Below are 16,193 nucleotides of genomic sequence, written 5' to 3'. Positions count from 1 at the left end.
TCCACAATTTGCCTCTAAGCGACCCAAAGTTTCTCATTTTTCCGAAAATTACAGTGCTTCTCTCGCTGATTAGAGTGAGAGATGAAGACAACTTTTTCAACCCAAATCATTTTTGAAATCGCCATCACGCCCACAAATATCGCACGATTAGTATCAAAATCGGTCCTGACATTGATACGCCTGTCTGCTCCGGTAAAATGTTTTCGAAATTTATCTAGACCGTACGGTTTTCTGTCACGGTGCTTCAGAGCAAAGTCATGCGACAGGATTTTCTGAGGCTGTCTGAGGCTCTCTCCCATGTATTTGAATAGAATTTCAGATCTGGGCACAACATTTCTTTCTCTCATCGCTGTAAATGTTCTGAGTGAGGTACAGATATGAATCTCGGGACTATCGCAGAAGACACATAGGCCTGTCATACGCTCCAAACGCTTTTCGAATATGTATTACGGTTCCCGAACAGGAAGGATTTGTTTCCAATGCTTCTTTTCAGTAAAATGTGTTTGCTCAAACACACAATTGTGTGTTTGACAGCTCAGAGCTCAGAGCTCACACCCTGCTGAGACCATTATTTGCCATAGCAACGGATCTCAAGAGGCTATTGGCTGCTGGTTTGGACTACAGATACGCATCATTGTAGTTCTATCTATAGTGGAACCCTCAGTTGAAACAGATCAGGACTGAACTGGCCTTTAGAACTATTTGCTGCTATGGGCTGTATATAACTGATTTAACTCAGGAACTGTTACACATGGTATTAGTTTGGAACTTTAAAATTAAGCATAATAATAATTTCAAAATAAAAGCCTTGAATATTTTTACATCAGGTAATTGCTGTTTTTGGCTTTATTTGACTTTTTCATCCAAAGCACTGTTACACATGGTATTAGTTTGGCCCTTTGAAATGAAGCTTAACAAAAATTTCAAAATAAAAGCTTTGAATATTTTTACATCATGTAATTGCTCTTTTTGGCTTTATATGACTTTTTCATCCAAAGCACTGTTACACATGGGATTAGTTCGGAACTTTAAAATGGAGCATAATAATAATTTCAAAATAAAAGCCTTGAATATTTTTACATCAGGTAATTGCGCTTTTTGGCTTTATGTGACTTTTTTATCCAAAGCACTGTTACACAATGGAATAGTTTGGCCCTCTGAAATGAAGCATGCTGAAAATTTCAAAATAAAAGCCTTGAATATTTTTACGTCATGTAATTGCTCTTTTTGGCCGTATATGACTTTTTCATCCAAAGCACTGTTACACATGGGATTTGTTAGGAACTTTAAAATGGAGCATAATAATAATTTCAAAATAAAAGCCTTGAATATTTTTACGTCATGTAATTGCTCTTTTTGGCCGTATATGACTTTTTCATCCAAAGCACTGTTACACATGGGATTAGTTCGGAACTTTAAAATGGAGCATAATAATAATTTCAAAATAAAAGCCTTGCATATTTTTACATCAGGTAATTGCGCTTTTTGGCTTTATGTGACTTTTTTATCCAAAGCACTGTTACACATGGGATTCGTTCAGAACTTTAAAATGGAGCATACTGAAAATTTCAAAATAAAAGCCTTGAGAATTCTTACATGAGATTATTGCTGTTTTGAGCACTATATAACTGATTTTATCCAATGACTGTTATTCATGGGATTAGGTTGGCCCTTTGAAATGAAGTTTAACAAAACTTCCAAAATAAAAGCCTTGACAAAAATTTTAAATCGTACCGAATGGTGCACGTCCGCCTCGCTTAACGTTCTTGCGGTTCTCCGCGTGCCACTGATTACGTCGCGGCGTCCTTTGGCGTCGACGCCGATTTGTGGCGCGACGACGCCGGGCCCAAGCCCGACGGGCGCGCCTTGGCAGGCCCCGGCTAAATTTCTTCAGAAATTTTGTTTTTCTAGTTGGGGCCTGCCATGCAAAGCAATGGCAGGAACCTATTACTCTACACCCAACAAGCGTCTCTTTATTATTATAATTCTTTATTTTTCTTCCGTCACCGTTAATGCGGCTCATACCGCTGGGTGCACACCTACAAATGAGGTATCAAAACGTGCAGAAAATTCACGCCATTGGAGCTATTATTTTTGGTGGGATTTGGGGTTAACGTGGCGACATAATTCGCAAAAAACTACGAAAAAAACCCCATTATAAGTCAATGGGAAAAATCCTGGAAATACCCTATTTTTGAGGATTTTCTGTGTCGTCACAAATTCACCTAGAAATGCCATTCAAATTTCATTTTGTAGATACGTCTGTGATCTCTTCGAAAGTGAAGACGGCTCGTCGATACCAGTTACGGTTTGTCCACAATTTGCCTCTAAGCGACCCAAAGTTTCTCATTTTTCCGAAAATTACAGTGCTTCTCTCGCTGATTAGAGTGAGAGATGAAGACAACTTTTTCAACCCAAATCATTTTTGAAATCGCCATCACGCCCACAAATATCGCACGATTAGTATCAAAATCGGTCCTGACATTGATACGCCTGTCTGCTCCGGTAAAATGTTTTCGAAATTTATCTAGACCGTACGGTTTTCTGTCACGGTGCTTCAGAGCAAAGTCATGCGACAGGATTTTCTGAGGCTGTCTGAGGCTCTCTCCCATGTATTTGAATAGAATTTCAGATCTGGGCACAACATTTCTTTCTCTCATCACTGTAAATGTTCTGAGTGAGGTACAGATATGAATCTCGGGACTATCGCAGAAGACACATAGGCCTGTCATACGCTCCAAACGCTTTTCGAATATGTATTACGGTTCCCGAACAGGAAGGATTTGTTTCCAATGCTTCTTTTCAGTAAAATGTGTTTGCTCAAACACACAATTGTGTGTTTGACAGCTCAGAGCTCAGAGCTCACACCCTGCTGAGACCATTATTTGCCATAGCAACGGATCTCAAGAGGCTATTGGCTGCTGGTTTGGACTACAGATACGCATCATTGTAGTTCTATCTATAGTGGAACCCTCAGTTGAAACAGATCAGGACTGAACTGGCCTTTAGAACTATTTGCTGCTATGGGCTGTATATAACTGATTTAACTCAGGAACTGTTACACATGGTATTAGTTTGGAACTTTAAAATTAAGCATAATAATAATTTCAAAATAAAAGCCTTGAATATTTTTACATCAGGTAATTGCTGTTTTTGGCTTTATTTGACTTTTTCATCCAAAGCACTGTTACACATGGGATTAGTTTGGCCCTTTGAAATGAAGCTTAACAAAAATTTCAAAATAAAAGCTTTGAATATTTTTACATCATGTAATTGCTCTTTTTGGCTTTATATGACTTTTTCATCCAAAGCACTGTTACACATGGGATTAGTTCGGAACTTTAAAATGGAGCATAATAATAATTTCAAAATAAAAGCCTTGAATATTTTTACATCAGGTAATTGCGCTTTTTGGCTTTATGTGACTTTTTTATCCAAAGCACTGTTACACAATGGAATAGTTTGGCCCTCTGAAATGAAGCATACTGAAAATTTCAAAATAAAAGCCTTGAATATTTTTACGTCATGTAATTGCTCTTTTTGGCCGTATATGACTTTTTCATCCAAAGCACTGTTACACATGGGATTAGTTCGGAACTTTAAAATGGAGCATAATAATAATTTCAAAATAAAAGCCTTGCATATTTTTACATCAGGTAATTGCGCTTTTTGGCTTTATGTGACTTTTTTATCCAAAGCACTGTTACACATGGGATTCGTTCAGAACTTTAAAATGGAGCATACTGAAAATTTCAAAATAAAAGCCTTGAGAATTCTTACATGAGATTATTGCTGTTTTGAGCACTATATAACTGATTTTATCCAATGACTGTTATTCATGGGATTAGGTTGGCCCTTTGAAATGAAGTTTAACAAAACTTCCAAAATAAAAGCCTTGACAAAAATTTTAAATCGTACCGAATGGTGCACGTCCGCCTTGCTTAACGTTCTTGCGGTTCTCCGCGTGCCATTGATTATGTTGCGGCGTCCTTTAGCGTCGACGCCGATTTGTGGCGTGACGACGCCGGGCCCGAGCCCGACGGGCGCGCCTTGGCAGGCCCCGGCTAAATTTCTTCCGAAATTTTCTAGTTGGGGCCTGCCATGCAAAGCAATGGCAGGAACCTATTGTTATTGTCGGAGAAAGTGTTTCTTTATTCTTCTTTATTTTTCTTCCGTAACCGTTAATGCGGCTCATACCGCTTGGTGCACACCTACAAATGAGGTATCAAAACCTGCAGAAAATTCACGCCATTCCAGCTATTACTTCTGGTGGGATTTGGGCTTAACGTGGCGACATAATTCGCAAAAAACTACGAAAAAAACCCCATTATAAGTCAATGGGAAAAATCCTAGAAATACCCTATTTTTGAGGATTTTCTGTGTCGTCACAAATTCACCTAGAAATGCCATTCAAATGTCATTTTGTAGATACGTCTGTGATCTCTTCGAAAGTGAAGACGGCTCGTCGATACCAGTTACGGTTTGTCCACAATTTGCCTCTAAGCGACCCAAAGTTTCTCATTTTTCTTCAAATTAGAGTGACAGCCCATCTCGGTTCATATCTGGGCACAACATTTCTTTCTCTCATCACTGTAAATGCTCTGAGTGAGGTACAGATATGAATCTCGGGACTATCGCAGAAGACACATTGAACTGTCATACGCTTAAAACGCTTTTCGAATATGTATTACGGTTCCCGAACAAGAAGGATTTGTTTCCAATGCTTTTTTTCAGTAAAGTGTGTTTGCTCAAACACACTTGTGTGTTTGACAGCTCAGAGCTCAGAGCTCACACCCTGCTGAGACCATTATTTGCCATAGCAACGGAACTCAAGAGGCTATTGGCTGCTGGTTAGGACTACGAATACGCATCGCTGTAGTTCTATCTATCCTCAGTTGAAACAGATCAGGACTGAACTGGCCTTTACAACTAATTGCTGCTTTGGGCTGTATATAACTGATTTAACTCAGTAACTGTTACACATGGGATTAGTTTTACACTTTAAAATTAAGCATATTGAAAATTTCACAATAAAAGCCCTGAATATTTTTACATGACGTAATTGCTCTTTTTTGGCTTTATTTGACTTTTTCATCCAAAGCACTGTTACACATGGTATTAGTTTGGCCCTTTAAAATGAGGCTTAACAAAAATTTCAAAATAAAAGCCTTGAATATTTTTACATGACATAATTGCTCTTTTTGGCTTTATTTGACTTTTTCATCCAAAGCACTGTTACACATGGTATTAGTTCAGAACTTTAAAATGAAGCATACTGAAAATTTCAAAATAAAAGCCTTGAATATTTTTACATCATGTAATTGCTCTTTTTGGCTTTATATGACTTTTTCATCCAAAGCACTGTTACACATGGGATTAGTTTGTAACTTTAAAATGAAGCATACTGAAAATTTCAAAATAAAAGCCTTGAATATTTTTACATCATGTAATTGCTCTTTTTGGCTTTATTTGACTTTTTCATCCAAAGCACTGTTACACATGGTATTAGTTTGGAACTTTAAAATGGAGTATAATAATAATTTCAAAATAAAAGCCTTGAATAGTTTTTACATCATGTAATTGCTGTTTTTGGCTTTGTATGACTTTTTCATCCAAAGCACTGTTACACATGGTATTAGTTCAGAACTTTAAAATGAAGCATACTGAAAATTTCAAAATAAAAGCCTTGAATATTTTTACATCATGTAATTGCTCTTTTTGGCTTTATATGACTTTTTCATCCAAAGCACTGTTACACATGGGATTAGTTTGGAACTTTAAAATGAAGCATACTGAAAATTTCAAAATAAAAGCCTTGAATATTTTTACATCATGTAATTGCTCTTTTTGGCTTTATTTGACTTTTTCATCCAAAGCACTGTTACACATGGTATTAGTTTGGAACTTTAAAATGGAGCATAATAATAATTTCAAAATAAAAGCCTTCAATATTTTTACATCATGTAATTGCTGTTTTTGGCTTTGTATGACTTTTTCATCCAAAGCACTGTTACACATGGGATTAGTTCGGAACTTTAAAATGAAACATACTGAAAATTTCAAAATAAAAGCCTTGAATATTTTTACATCATGTAATTGCTCTTTTTGGCTTTATTTGACTTTTTCATCCAAAGCACTGTTACACATGGGATTAGTTTGGCCCTTTGAAATGAAGCATACTGAAAATTTTAAAATAAAAGCCTTGAATATTTTTACATGACGTAATTGCTGTTTGTGGCTTTATGTGACTTTTTCATCCAAAGCACTGTTACACATGGGATTAGTTTGGAACTTTAAAATTAAGCATACTGAAAATTTCAAAATAAAAGCCTTGAATATTTTACATGACGTAATTGCTTTTTTTGGCCGTATATGACTTTTTCATCCAAAGCACTGTTACACATGGGATTAGTTCGGAACTTTAAAATGGAGCATACTGAAAATTTCAAAATAAAAGCCTTGAATATTTTTACATCAGCTACTTGTGTTTTGAGCATTATATAACTATTTTAACCCAAGGACTATTACGCATGGGATTAGTTTGGCCCTTTGAAATGAAGTTTAACAAAACTTCCAAAATAAAAGCCTTGACAACATTTTAAATCGTACCGAATGGTGCACGTCCGCCTCGCTTAACGTTCTTGCGGTTCTCCGCGTGCCACTGGTTACGTCGCGGCGTTCTTTGGCGTCGACGCCGATTTGTGGCGTGACGACGCCGGGCCCAAGCCCGACGGGCGCGCCTCGGCAGGCCCCGGCTAAATTTCTTCAGAAATTTTGTTTTTCTAGTTCTTCTTTATTTTTCTTCCGTAACCGTTAATGCGGCTCATACCGCTTGGTGCACACCTACAAATGAGGTATCAAAACCTGCAGAAAATTCACGCCATTCCAGCTATTACTTCTGGTGGGATTTGGGCTTAACGTGGCGACATAATTCGCAAAAAACTACGAAAAAAACCCCATTATAAGTCAATGGGAAAAATCCTAGAAATACCCTATTTTTGAGGATTTTCTGTGTCGTCACAAATTCACCTAGAAATGCCATTCAAATGTCATTTTGTAGATACGTCTGTGATCTCTTCGAAAGTGAAGACGGCTCGTCGATACCAGTTACGGTTTGTCCACAATTTGCCTCTAAGCGACCCAAAGTTTCTCATTTTTCTTCAAATTAGAGTGACAGCCCATCTCGGTTCATATCTGGGCACAACATTTCTTTCTCTCATCACTGTAAATGCTCTGAGTGAGGTACAGATATGAATCTCGGGACTATCGCAGAAGACACATTGAACTGTCATACGCTTAAAACGCTTTTCGAATATGTATTACGGTTCCCGAACAAGAAGGATTTGTTTCCAATGCTTTTTTTCAGTAAAGTGTGTTTGCTCAAACACACTTGTGTGTTTGAGAGCTCAGAGCTCAGAGCTCACACCTGCTGAGACCATTATTTACCATAGCAACGGAACTCAAGAGGCTATTGGCTGCTGGTTAGGACTACGAATACGCATCGCTGTAGTTCTATCTATAGTGGAATACTCAGTTGAAACAGATCAGGACTGAACTGGCCTTTACAACTAATTGCTGCTTTGGGCTGTATATAACTGATTTAACTCAGTAACTGTTACACATGGGATTAGTTTTACACTTTAAAATTAAGCATATTGAAAATTTCACAATAAAAGCCCTGAATATTTTTACATGACGTAATTGCTCTTTTTTGGCTTTATTTGACTTTTTCATCCAAAGCACTGTTACACATGGTATTAGTTTGGCCCTTTAAAATGAGGCTTAACAAAAATTTCAAAATAAAAGCCTTGAATATTTTTACATGACATAATTGCTCTTTTTGGCTTTATTTGACTTTTTCATCCAAAGCACTGTTACACATGGTATTAGTTCAGAACTTTAAAATGAAGCATACTGAAAATTTCAAAATAAAAGCCTTGAATATTTTTACATCATGTAATTGCTCTTTTTGGCTTTATATGACTTTTTCATCCAAAGCACTGTTACACATGGGATTAGTTTGGAACTTTAAAATGAAGCATACTGAAAATTTCAAAATAAAAGCCTTGAATATTTTTACATCATGTAATTGCTCTTTTTGGCTTTATTTGACTTTTTCATCCAAAGCACTGTTACACATGGTATTAGTTTGGAACTTTAAAATGGAGCATAATAATAATTTCAAAATAAAAGCCTTGAATATTTTTACATCATGTAATTGCTGTTTTTGGCTTTGTATGACTTTTTCATCCAAAGCACTGTTACACATGGGATTAGTTCGGAACTTTAAAATGAAACATACTGAAAATTTCAAAATAAAAGCCTTGAATATTTTTACATCATGTAATTGCTCTTTTTGGCTTTATTTGACTTTTTCATCCAAAGCACTGTTACACATGGGATTAGTTTGGCCCTTTGAAATGAAGCATACTGAAAATTTTAAAATAAAAGCCTTGAATATTTTTACATGACGTAATTGCTGTTTGTGGCTTTATGTGACTTTTTCATCCAAAGCACTGTTACACATGGGATTAGTTTGGAACTTTAAAATGAAGCATACTGAAAATTTCAAAATAAAAGCCTTGAATATTTTACATGACGTATATGCTTTTTTTGGCCGTATATGACTTTTTCATCCAAAGCACTGTTACACATGGGATTAGTTCGGAACTTTAAAATGGAGCATACTGAAAATTTCAAAATAAAAGCCTTGAATATTTTTACATCAGCTACTTGTGTTTTGAGCATTATATAACTATTTTAACCCAAGGACTATTACGCATGGGATTAGTTTGGCCCTTTGAAATGAAGTTTAACAAAACTTCCAAAATAAAAGCCTTGACAACATTTTAAATCGTACTGAATGGTGCACGTCCGCCTCGCTTAACGTTCTTGCGGTTCTCCGCGTGCCACTGGTTACGTCGCGGCGTTCTTTGGCGTCGACGCCGATTTGTGGCGCGACGACGCCGGGCCCAAGCCCGACGGGCGCGCCTTGGCAGGCCCCGGCTAAATTTCTTCCGAAATTTTGTTTTTCTAGTTTTTATTGTAAAGCACATTAAAGTTGAGTATATGTGTTAATGCCATTTCAGTTATTTTTAATGCTGTAGTTTGCACGATCTCCCAGTTCATATGTGGTTTTCTCTCCAGCTTCTTCCCACAGTCCAGAAACATGATTGTTGGTTATTTGGGCTTTTTAAATTGTCCTTAGGTACGAGTGTGTGTGCATGGCTGTTTGTCCAGTGGTGCCCTGCGATGTACTGGCAACCTGTCCAGGGTGTACCCCACCTTTACCCCAATAAACCCTGGAGATTGGTACCAGCTCCCTTGCGACCCAGCAAGGATAAGCAAATTGACTGGAAATCAGTATTGCCCAATATTAAAATATTTACAAAGGTTTCTGGGTCAAAAGAAACTCCTGATCAGGATATCCTTCACATTCAATATGAGGGAGACTTTGTTGTTGTAAGAACTTTTGTTTAATGATCAATTAGAAGAAAACAGAGAAACTGCTGAGGCTTTTGCGGTAAGATGTCCTGCACTGGACAACACACGCCTTCCCCCAACTCCTACAGAACAAAACTAGGGCTTTTCTCTACTTAGCATTCAGCTGACATCATCTACACACCACATACACCTCCATATAAACCCAAAGGTTGAAAATAGATGGAGCACAGAGGGAATGAAAAGTGGAGCAGGCACCATGGGCTTAATAATGACAGGCACATCCAGGATCAAAGTCAGGCCCTGCCTTACCTGCTTCTGACTCCGCCATTCATGTTCTTTCAAAGACGAGTCTTTAAACTGTTTGAACACTTCACTCGGAATCAAACATTGTTTTTTTTTTTTAAACTCGACTGAACATAAACTGAGGAGGTCTCCTCTTCTTCCTCACATGGATGTTAAAACAGTAATTACACACAGCACGGCTGTCTGCATTTAAACCATTTACTTGACAGCTGAAGCTGGTGTCAGTGGAAGCTGGTGTGTGCTGCTAACGACTGAAGAGAGAGAAATTTTGACAGCTCCTCTCTCAGACTCTGCCGCAGAAATGTCACTGCTGAACAGAGCATTTACTTTGTTTGAAAATTGCAGGGTTCATGCAGAGTAGCATGAAACTTGTTGGCAGAGAGTAAGAGAGAGGGGAGTGTAGTGGAGAAAGACAGGGGGTCTCTTGGCAGCTGTTCCTCACACACGCTGGAGACCAAACACATCAGAGGCTATAGCTGACAAAAATGCAAAGGAGGAGGATGAGGTAGGAATAGCAAGCAGTGTGTGTTTGTGTATGGCACTGAGTAGCCCACAAATCTGATATTTATGAGTGAGGAGCAAGGCTGACATCTGGGACAACTTGAGAAGGTCAAGGAAAGAAAAACTAAATAAAATGACCAAGGTAATGCGGTTGAGAGATGCTTCACGTCTCCCTCCGAGCCAAGCAAAAAAACACCTGTATCTCCACACACCTCTCCTCTACACACATTTCCACTTCAAGGCACCGGTCTGCCTGTTAGAGCGGCGGCGTGACATCTTCTCTGAGCCTTCATCTACCTCTTCATCTTGTGAAAGGAGACGCAATTTTTAAACCCAGAGGGCTTCAACTAAGGGGGAAGTGAGCTGATGAAAGGCTCAAAGTTGCAGCATATTGCTTCACTCTTCTGCTTCCACTGAAAGGCAGCGGGGAAATAACTGTATTAAGCGAGTCCTTGCAAAATCGTACCACCCACCAAACACATGTGTCCGCAATCAAAAAGCCCAACAGGACCCTGTAGTGAAGTGTTAGCTCTAAAACAGCGGGTGATGAGGTTTAAGAGCTCTTTAAGAGTGAATCACAGGTGAGATATGTGGTCTTTTAAATAGCACCTCCAGCAGTGCGGCTCTGTTTTTAATCGAAGGGCTATGAGGTCTTAATGCCCCATTGTGTGTAAAGTCGGTAAGGCTGTCAAAAGGCTTGTGGAGTAAAAAAAAAAAAACTGAAAGAAAAGAGGGAAAAAACTACAAGGAGTGTTGGAGAACCCATGTTTTGGTTTAATATATTCTCTCAGACTAGGAGAACTTTGGACAAAAACTGTCAAACTTATCAAGTCAAAATGTTGGATGCTAATGACCAAAAATGACTTAGTGATGAAATCTAATAAAAACTTGGTGAGACAAAGTATTACTCTAAGGGTGTGCACACTTAAATGTAACCAGGAAATGGCAACTTTTTACAGTTTGTTTTTTGTTAGTTGAATCATATTTGACTACTTTTACAATACGAGTGAAAAACGCTTTGAAAAGGTTTTGTTGTGTTTGTTGCACAAACACAACAATGCATATATACTGTAGTCACACACAGTCAGGGTTACCTTCAAGTGTATTATATTTTTAAATTTCCTGTCAACTTTAAACATTTTTTAACTCAAAAACACGGCAGGCCGCTGAATGAATGACTGACCTAAAGCCCAACCGCCAGGCTTAGCAAGCTTCCTGGGGAAACCTTAGGAAGACTTAACGAAATTTGTACTCTTTAAAAACTCAAATAGGCAGAAATTGAATGTTCTATTTAGTTTTATAGGTGAGTATTGACCCAGTTCCAGCAACTATTAACACAACTATGTTTTTTTTATTTCCAAGGAGAAGAAAGTGGGGCACCGAGCAGCAGGCAGCCATTTATAGTTAAGACTCTGTTCAGATGGATGCTAATGATACAACTGCTCTAAAAAGCAGCATACATGGAGAAGAGAAGCTGCAGAGAACAGAAAAGAGAGGGTATCAAAATGCTCACTGAAGAGAATTAAAACAATGAGGAGGGAAAAAAAAGTCTGACAAAGTGATCAAACTCTCAACCAATCAAATTGTCCGCTGAAGTGTGTGCGTAGTTTCCATTATCACCTGACCCTCACCTATTGCTCATCGGCTCGTCGTGAAAGTGTTCTCGCCTATTGGATTTTCGCAGGCTTTTAACAGGAAAGAGCTGCAGGCAGGAAGGATGCTGCCCAGACTGGGATGGAACGGGGCCATAATGTTGTAGTCGATATATAACTCAGTCAGAGAACGGGGGGATGATCCATCATTCCGATACAGCCATTAGGTGCCTGATTTGTCCTGCAGTATAACTACTGATAAGAGAAAAGCAGAGGTCCATGGTGGCCAAGAGAGGAGCTGATGAAATTGGCGCGGGAGTGGAGAACAGCGGGAGGAGGGCTTCATCCCTGCGCCCTGTGACCTCTGGTTAAGGTGACCGACTGCAGCAGGCTGCGTCAGGGCGGCCGGCATGCAGCTGCAGCTGCAGCTCCCCCCCCCCGAGGGTCTGGATCCACAGAGTGGGAGAGGTGAATACATTAAAGCTGACCTCGATCCACCTCGCTCCGTCACCTCCGACTACAGCTGCCTTTAGAAACCACACATTTATTGCTTGTTTTACATTTAAACTGCTTTCCACCAGACATTTCCATTTCCTGTCCAGGTTCCTCTCATCCCCGTTCCCAACCATTCTGATAGCGGAACTGGTATCCCATAGTGAAGCTGTCAAAACAAATTAATTTCACTGTTTGCTTTGTTACCCATTAGTAGATCAAAAGAGCAAGTTTTTATATTTTGCTCCCTTGACTTGAGCATCAAAGATCAGAAAAAAAAACTAAGTGCTGCCATTTAATTTGTGGAGGATGTTTGCTGGGGGTGACATCTGTGGCATTTGTTCACTTCAGAGGGAAAACATCTGAGTGGGTGTTAAAGAGCGCCATTGTCCCAAATGATTTCTTGCCTACACTTCCATATTCAAAAACTTGTAAAAATGAATCAGGGCACAATCTACCTAAAGGCTAGAGAATTATTTCTCCCATAAGACGCCAAAATAAACCAAACTTTTCGCTCAACTTTACAAACTAAAAAGTCAACACTTGGATGCAAAACAATGTAACCAGAGGGCCCATTGTCACATAAAATATCACAACAACCAATCAGGATTCTTACCAAATTGATATTTCTCTAACCATGTCAGTCTCCTCATAAAGTATGTCTGCAAAAATTTATGACTTTACTGCAGATATTTTTATGTCAGTCAGACTTTATACCATCACAACCCAAAGAGGCATTTTTGCCCTCAGTCCATTTGACAAAACTCATTTGGAGCTGCAGATATTACCAGACGCTTCAACAACAGGACTAATAATTTCGGATAAATATCTACTTTGTTGTCAATCTTAAAGGCAGACCATTTTATTTCTGTTTTAGGCGTTTTCAAATTTTTTAAATAAAAACATTACTTTTATTTTATGTTACAATGCAATGTTGACATTTGTGGAAAAAGATGAGAACAAAAAGCAGCTTCCAACTTGACACGACAATATATATGTAAATATATAATTATTTATTAAGGGTACTTTTAGTTATTTTGTTAATTCCTTTAAAAAAACAGTAAAACTTCTATCTGTTATATCTATTTACAAAAACATTATGTGGTTCTTTATCATTTATCATATAAAGGGCCGTTGTAGAAGATCCAAGGAGCCACGGATGGACAAACAGATTGGTTGTCAGATGACGATTGGTGGAAAGACAAAAGGATTGATGGATTATGGACAAAAAAATGGATGGACAGATTGATGAATGAACAGACGAATGATCGATGGATAAAACTTTGAGTCTGCAGGATTGGGAATAAATGTATATATATATAAAAACTATGCTCAGTGACAGCTTTTCGGGACCACTAATGCACTGCACACCTGTAAGCTCTGCTTTCAAGCAAAAAATAATAATAATAAAAAATAAAAATAAAAACACAGACCCACTAAATGTTGACCTAAAATGTTCAGTGTGTTCTGTTTTTTCTTTCAACAGCACCATAAATCATAATTTCTCAAAGCCTAACGTGTTTCTTTCTTCTGGGCAACAATATTATTTTTGTTCTTTGTTTCATTTTTCTCCTTTAGATTCAAAAGTTTTAAACATGATTTAATAATGGGATGGAAATTTCTTCCTTTGACACAGATAATTGGTGTCTTCTATGTGCCTGAATGACAAAGTCGAGGAAAATTTATTGCATAAAGGAGAAGTCTCTTTGAATAATCTGTCATCTGTCGTTACTTTCATTGCCAGTCAATAGAAGGAGGGCTTCTATTTTCCTCTTACTTAATCGGAGAAAAGTAGAGACTTCCTTTCACATACACTATACACACCATTTTCACCCCCTTAGCTGAAAGCTATACCCACACAGAGAGACTAATATATTCAAGTCATGGCTGGGGACACTGAGCGACAGAGTGCTGACAGCTGAGAGCAATGGCCGACTCAACAGGCTCCCTGGAGAGACTGGTGACAGCTTCCAGCCAAGATAGAAACACAGTGAGAAAATCGTTTTACTCTTTATGAAAATCCAGACTGAAAAACAAACTCACAGAGCACGGAAATATCTCATCTTAGTCAATGTGGGACACAGATTTACTGCTTTTGATGAAAAGCATCTCTACACTTTAGTAGTGATAATTCGTGCACTCAGGGGACCTCATTCTCTGCCGCAGCCGGAAGCTGAAAGCCTCTTACCCAGGGTGTCTTTGATGTTCTTCACCAGAGAGCCTTTCTTCAGGCTGTTCTTGCGCTCCACGTAGTTCGACGGCACGTAACCCGTCTGGTTGGCGGTGTTGCGGACGCGCCACCACGTTTTCGAGTCGTCGAGGAGGTAGAGGCGCTCGTTTTTACGGATGTCAAGTTCCTGGTCCTGCTGGGCTATGTAGTCCCACTTGGCTACAACAATCACCTCCTCTGTCATCTTTCATGGAGTCCTCCTGGGGAGAAGCAGGAGGAGTCACAAGTCAACAACAAATACATGATGCCGAGCGATCTGTACATTTAAACACAATCCGACTTTTTCTCATGACAGAAAAACAAAAGCTGATAACAGACAATAGACTGAGTTAATAATTAATCAGCTATAAATTGCTGCATTTCAATGGTAGCTCCTGCAAAGGATTTGCCATGTTGATATTGTACAGTAGTCTGAATGGACAAATTAAATATTTGGTTTTTAGGAAACTTTTTTTCAGCTTTATCAATGAGGCATCCCTCATTCAAACACAGAAGGGAGTTTTCTAGACTTCTTCACATCATGGCCAAAAGCTTCCTGGTAAGTATTGGGATTTTATAAACTAAATGAACACATTTTCAATATGGGAAGAAGTAGATTCATGGTTGTCAAAAGAATTTTACAAATGAAAAAAAACAACCTAAAGAGTCAATCTTCAGAGTTCACCCTATGAGTCCATCTGAATGTAATTTAATCTTGATATAGAGTTGGTCTGCATGAAACATGGTGGTGGCAGCATAATGTTGCGGGCACACTCTTTAGAGTTGCAACTAACAATTATTTTAGTAATCGATCATTCTTACGATTGAAAATAAAAGTAGTTTTATTATACAAAACTACAAATACATTAAAAGATGCAAACAAATAAATAGCTTTTTTTTTTTTTTTAAAGAAAAAAAAGAAAAACACATTGCCTAAAATGCAAGTGCATACCATTGCTTCCGTGTACACTTCATTCATTGCAGTAAAGGAGGCATCTACAGCTAAAACAATACTTCCAGCATCAACATGACAATAGCCCGGCGCTCTCAGCTTAACTTAATACAGCTTCAAGCTAATCTGTCAACTATGTTTTGGATTAACTGATGAATAAATGGATAGCAAAAAAAAAAAATACATAGTTAAAAAAACTGATTTTGAACCAGGTGAAGCTAAAACTTTGCCACTTGAGGAGTTTTTGGTAGGACTTGTTTACAGACAAAAAGGCTTTTCATCTTAAAAGCAAAATGTAAATTTTTCGTACAGTTTAGACTTAATTATGTCTTTTTTCAGTCTGCTATACTCAAGTTAATTACAAAATCACTTGACAGTTATTTCAGTAATCGACTCATCACAATCTTTTCCATCTGACGTTGATCTACTACCAAGGTTGGTGGCTGTAACATGACTAAATGAGGAAGGGTTTAAAGGGTGTGAATACTTTATCGCTGTGTTTGTGAAGCTCAGTGCTGCTGTCACAAGTAAGAAGTCATTAAAAAATGATAAACACTCATCCCCGAGTAGAATTGCTAAAGTGCTTATCCCTGCTCACGCTGGGTATTAGTCGGGATAAACCCAGGAAAGGTTTCCAGTATATTATATAACCAAGATAAATGTTCATGGTAATATTTTGAGCATAAACTGGCATTAAAGC

At 38.2% G+C, this 16,193-nt stretch overlaps 1 protein-coding gene across 1 annotated transcript in view; it reads right to left on the bottom strand.

The window, feature by feature from the left end:
• nck2a (NCK adaptor protein 2a) overlaps positions 1 to 16,193 on the bottom strand; it is a 61,091-nt gene that overhangs the window by 20,346 nt on the left and 24,552 nt on the right. The window contains exon 2 of the mRNA XM_032568010.1: positions 14,521 to 14,762. Coding sequence (XP_032423901.1) covers positions 14,521 to 14,746 — 226 coding nt within the window. The 5' untranslated portion in view covers positions 14,747 to 14,762. The remainder of the gene's footprint in view (positions 1 to 14,520; positions 14,763 to 16,193) is intronic.

Source organism: Xiphophorus hellerii, chromosome 7 (genome assembly GCF_003331165.1).
Source record: "Xiphophorus hellerii strain 12219 chromosome 7, Xiphophorus_hellerii-4.1, whole genome shotgun sequence".
Taxonomy (NCBI): domain Eukaryota; kingdom Metazoa; phylum Chordata; class Actinopteri; order Cyprinodontiformes; family Poeciliidae; genus Xiphophorus; species Xiphophorus hellerii.
The sequence above is the reverse complement of the archived record's forward strand: the minus strand, read 5'-3'. Positions and strand labels throughout refer to the sequence as shown.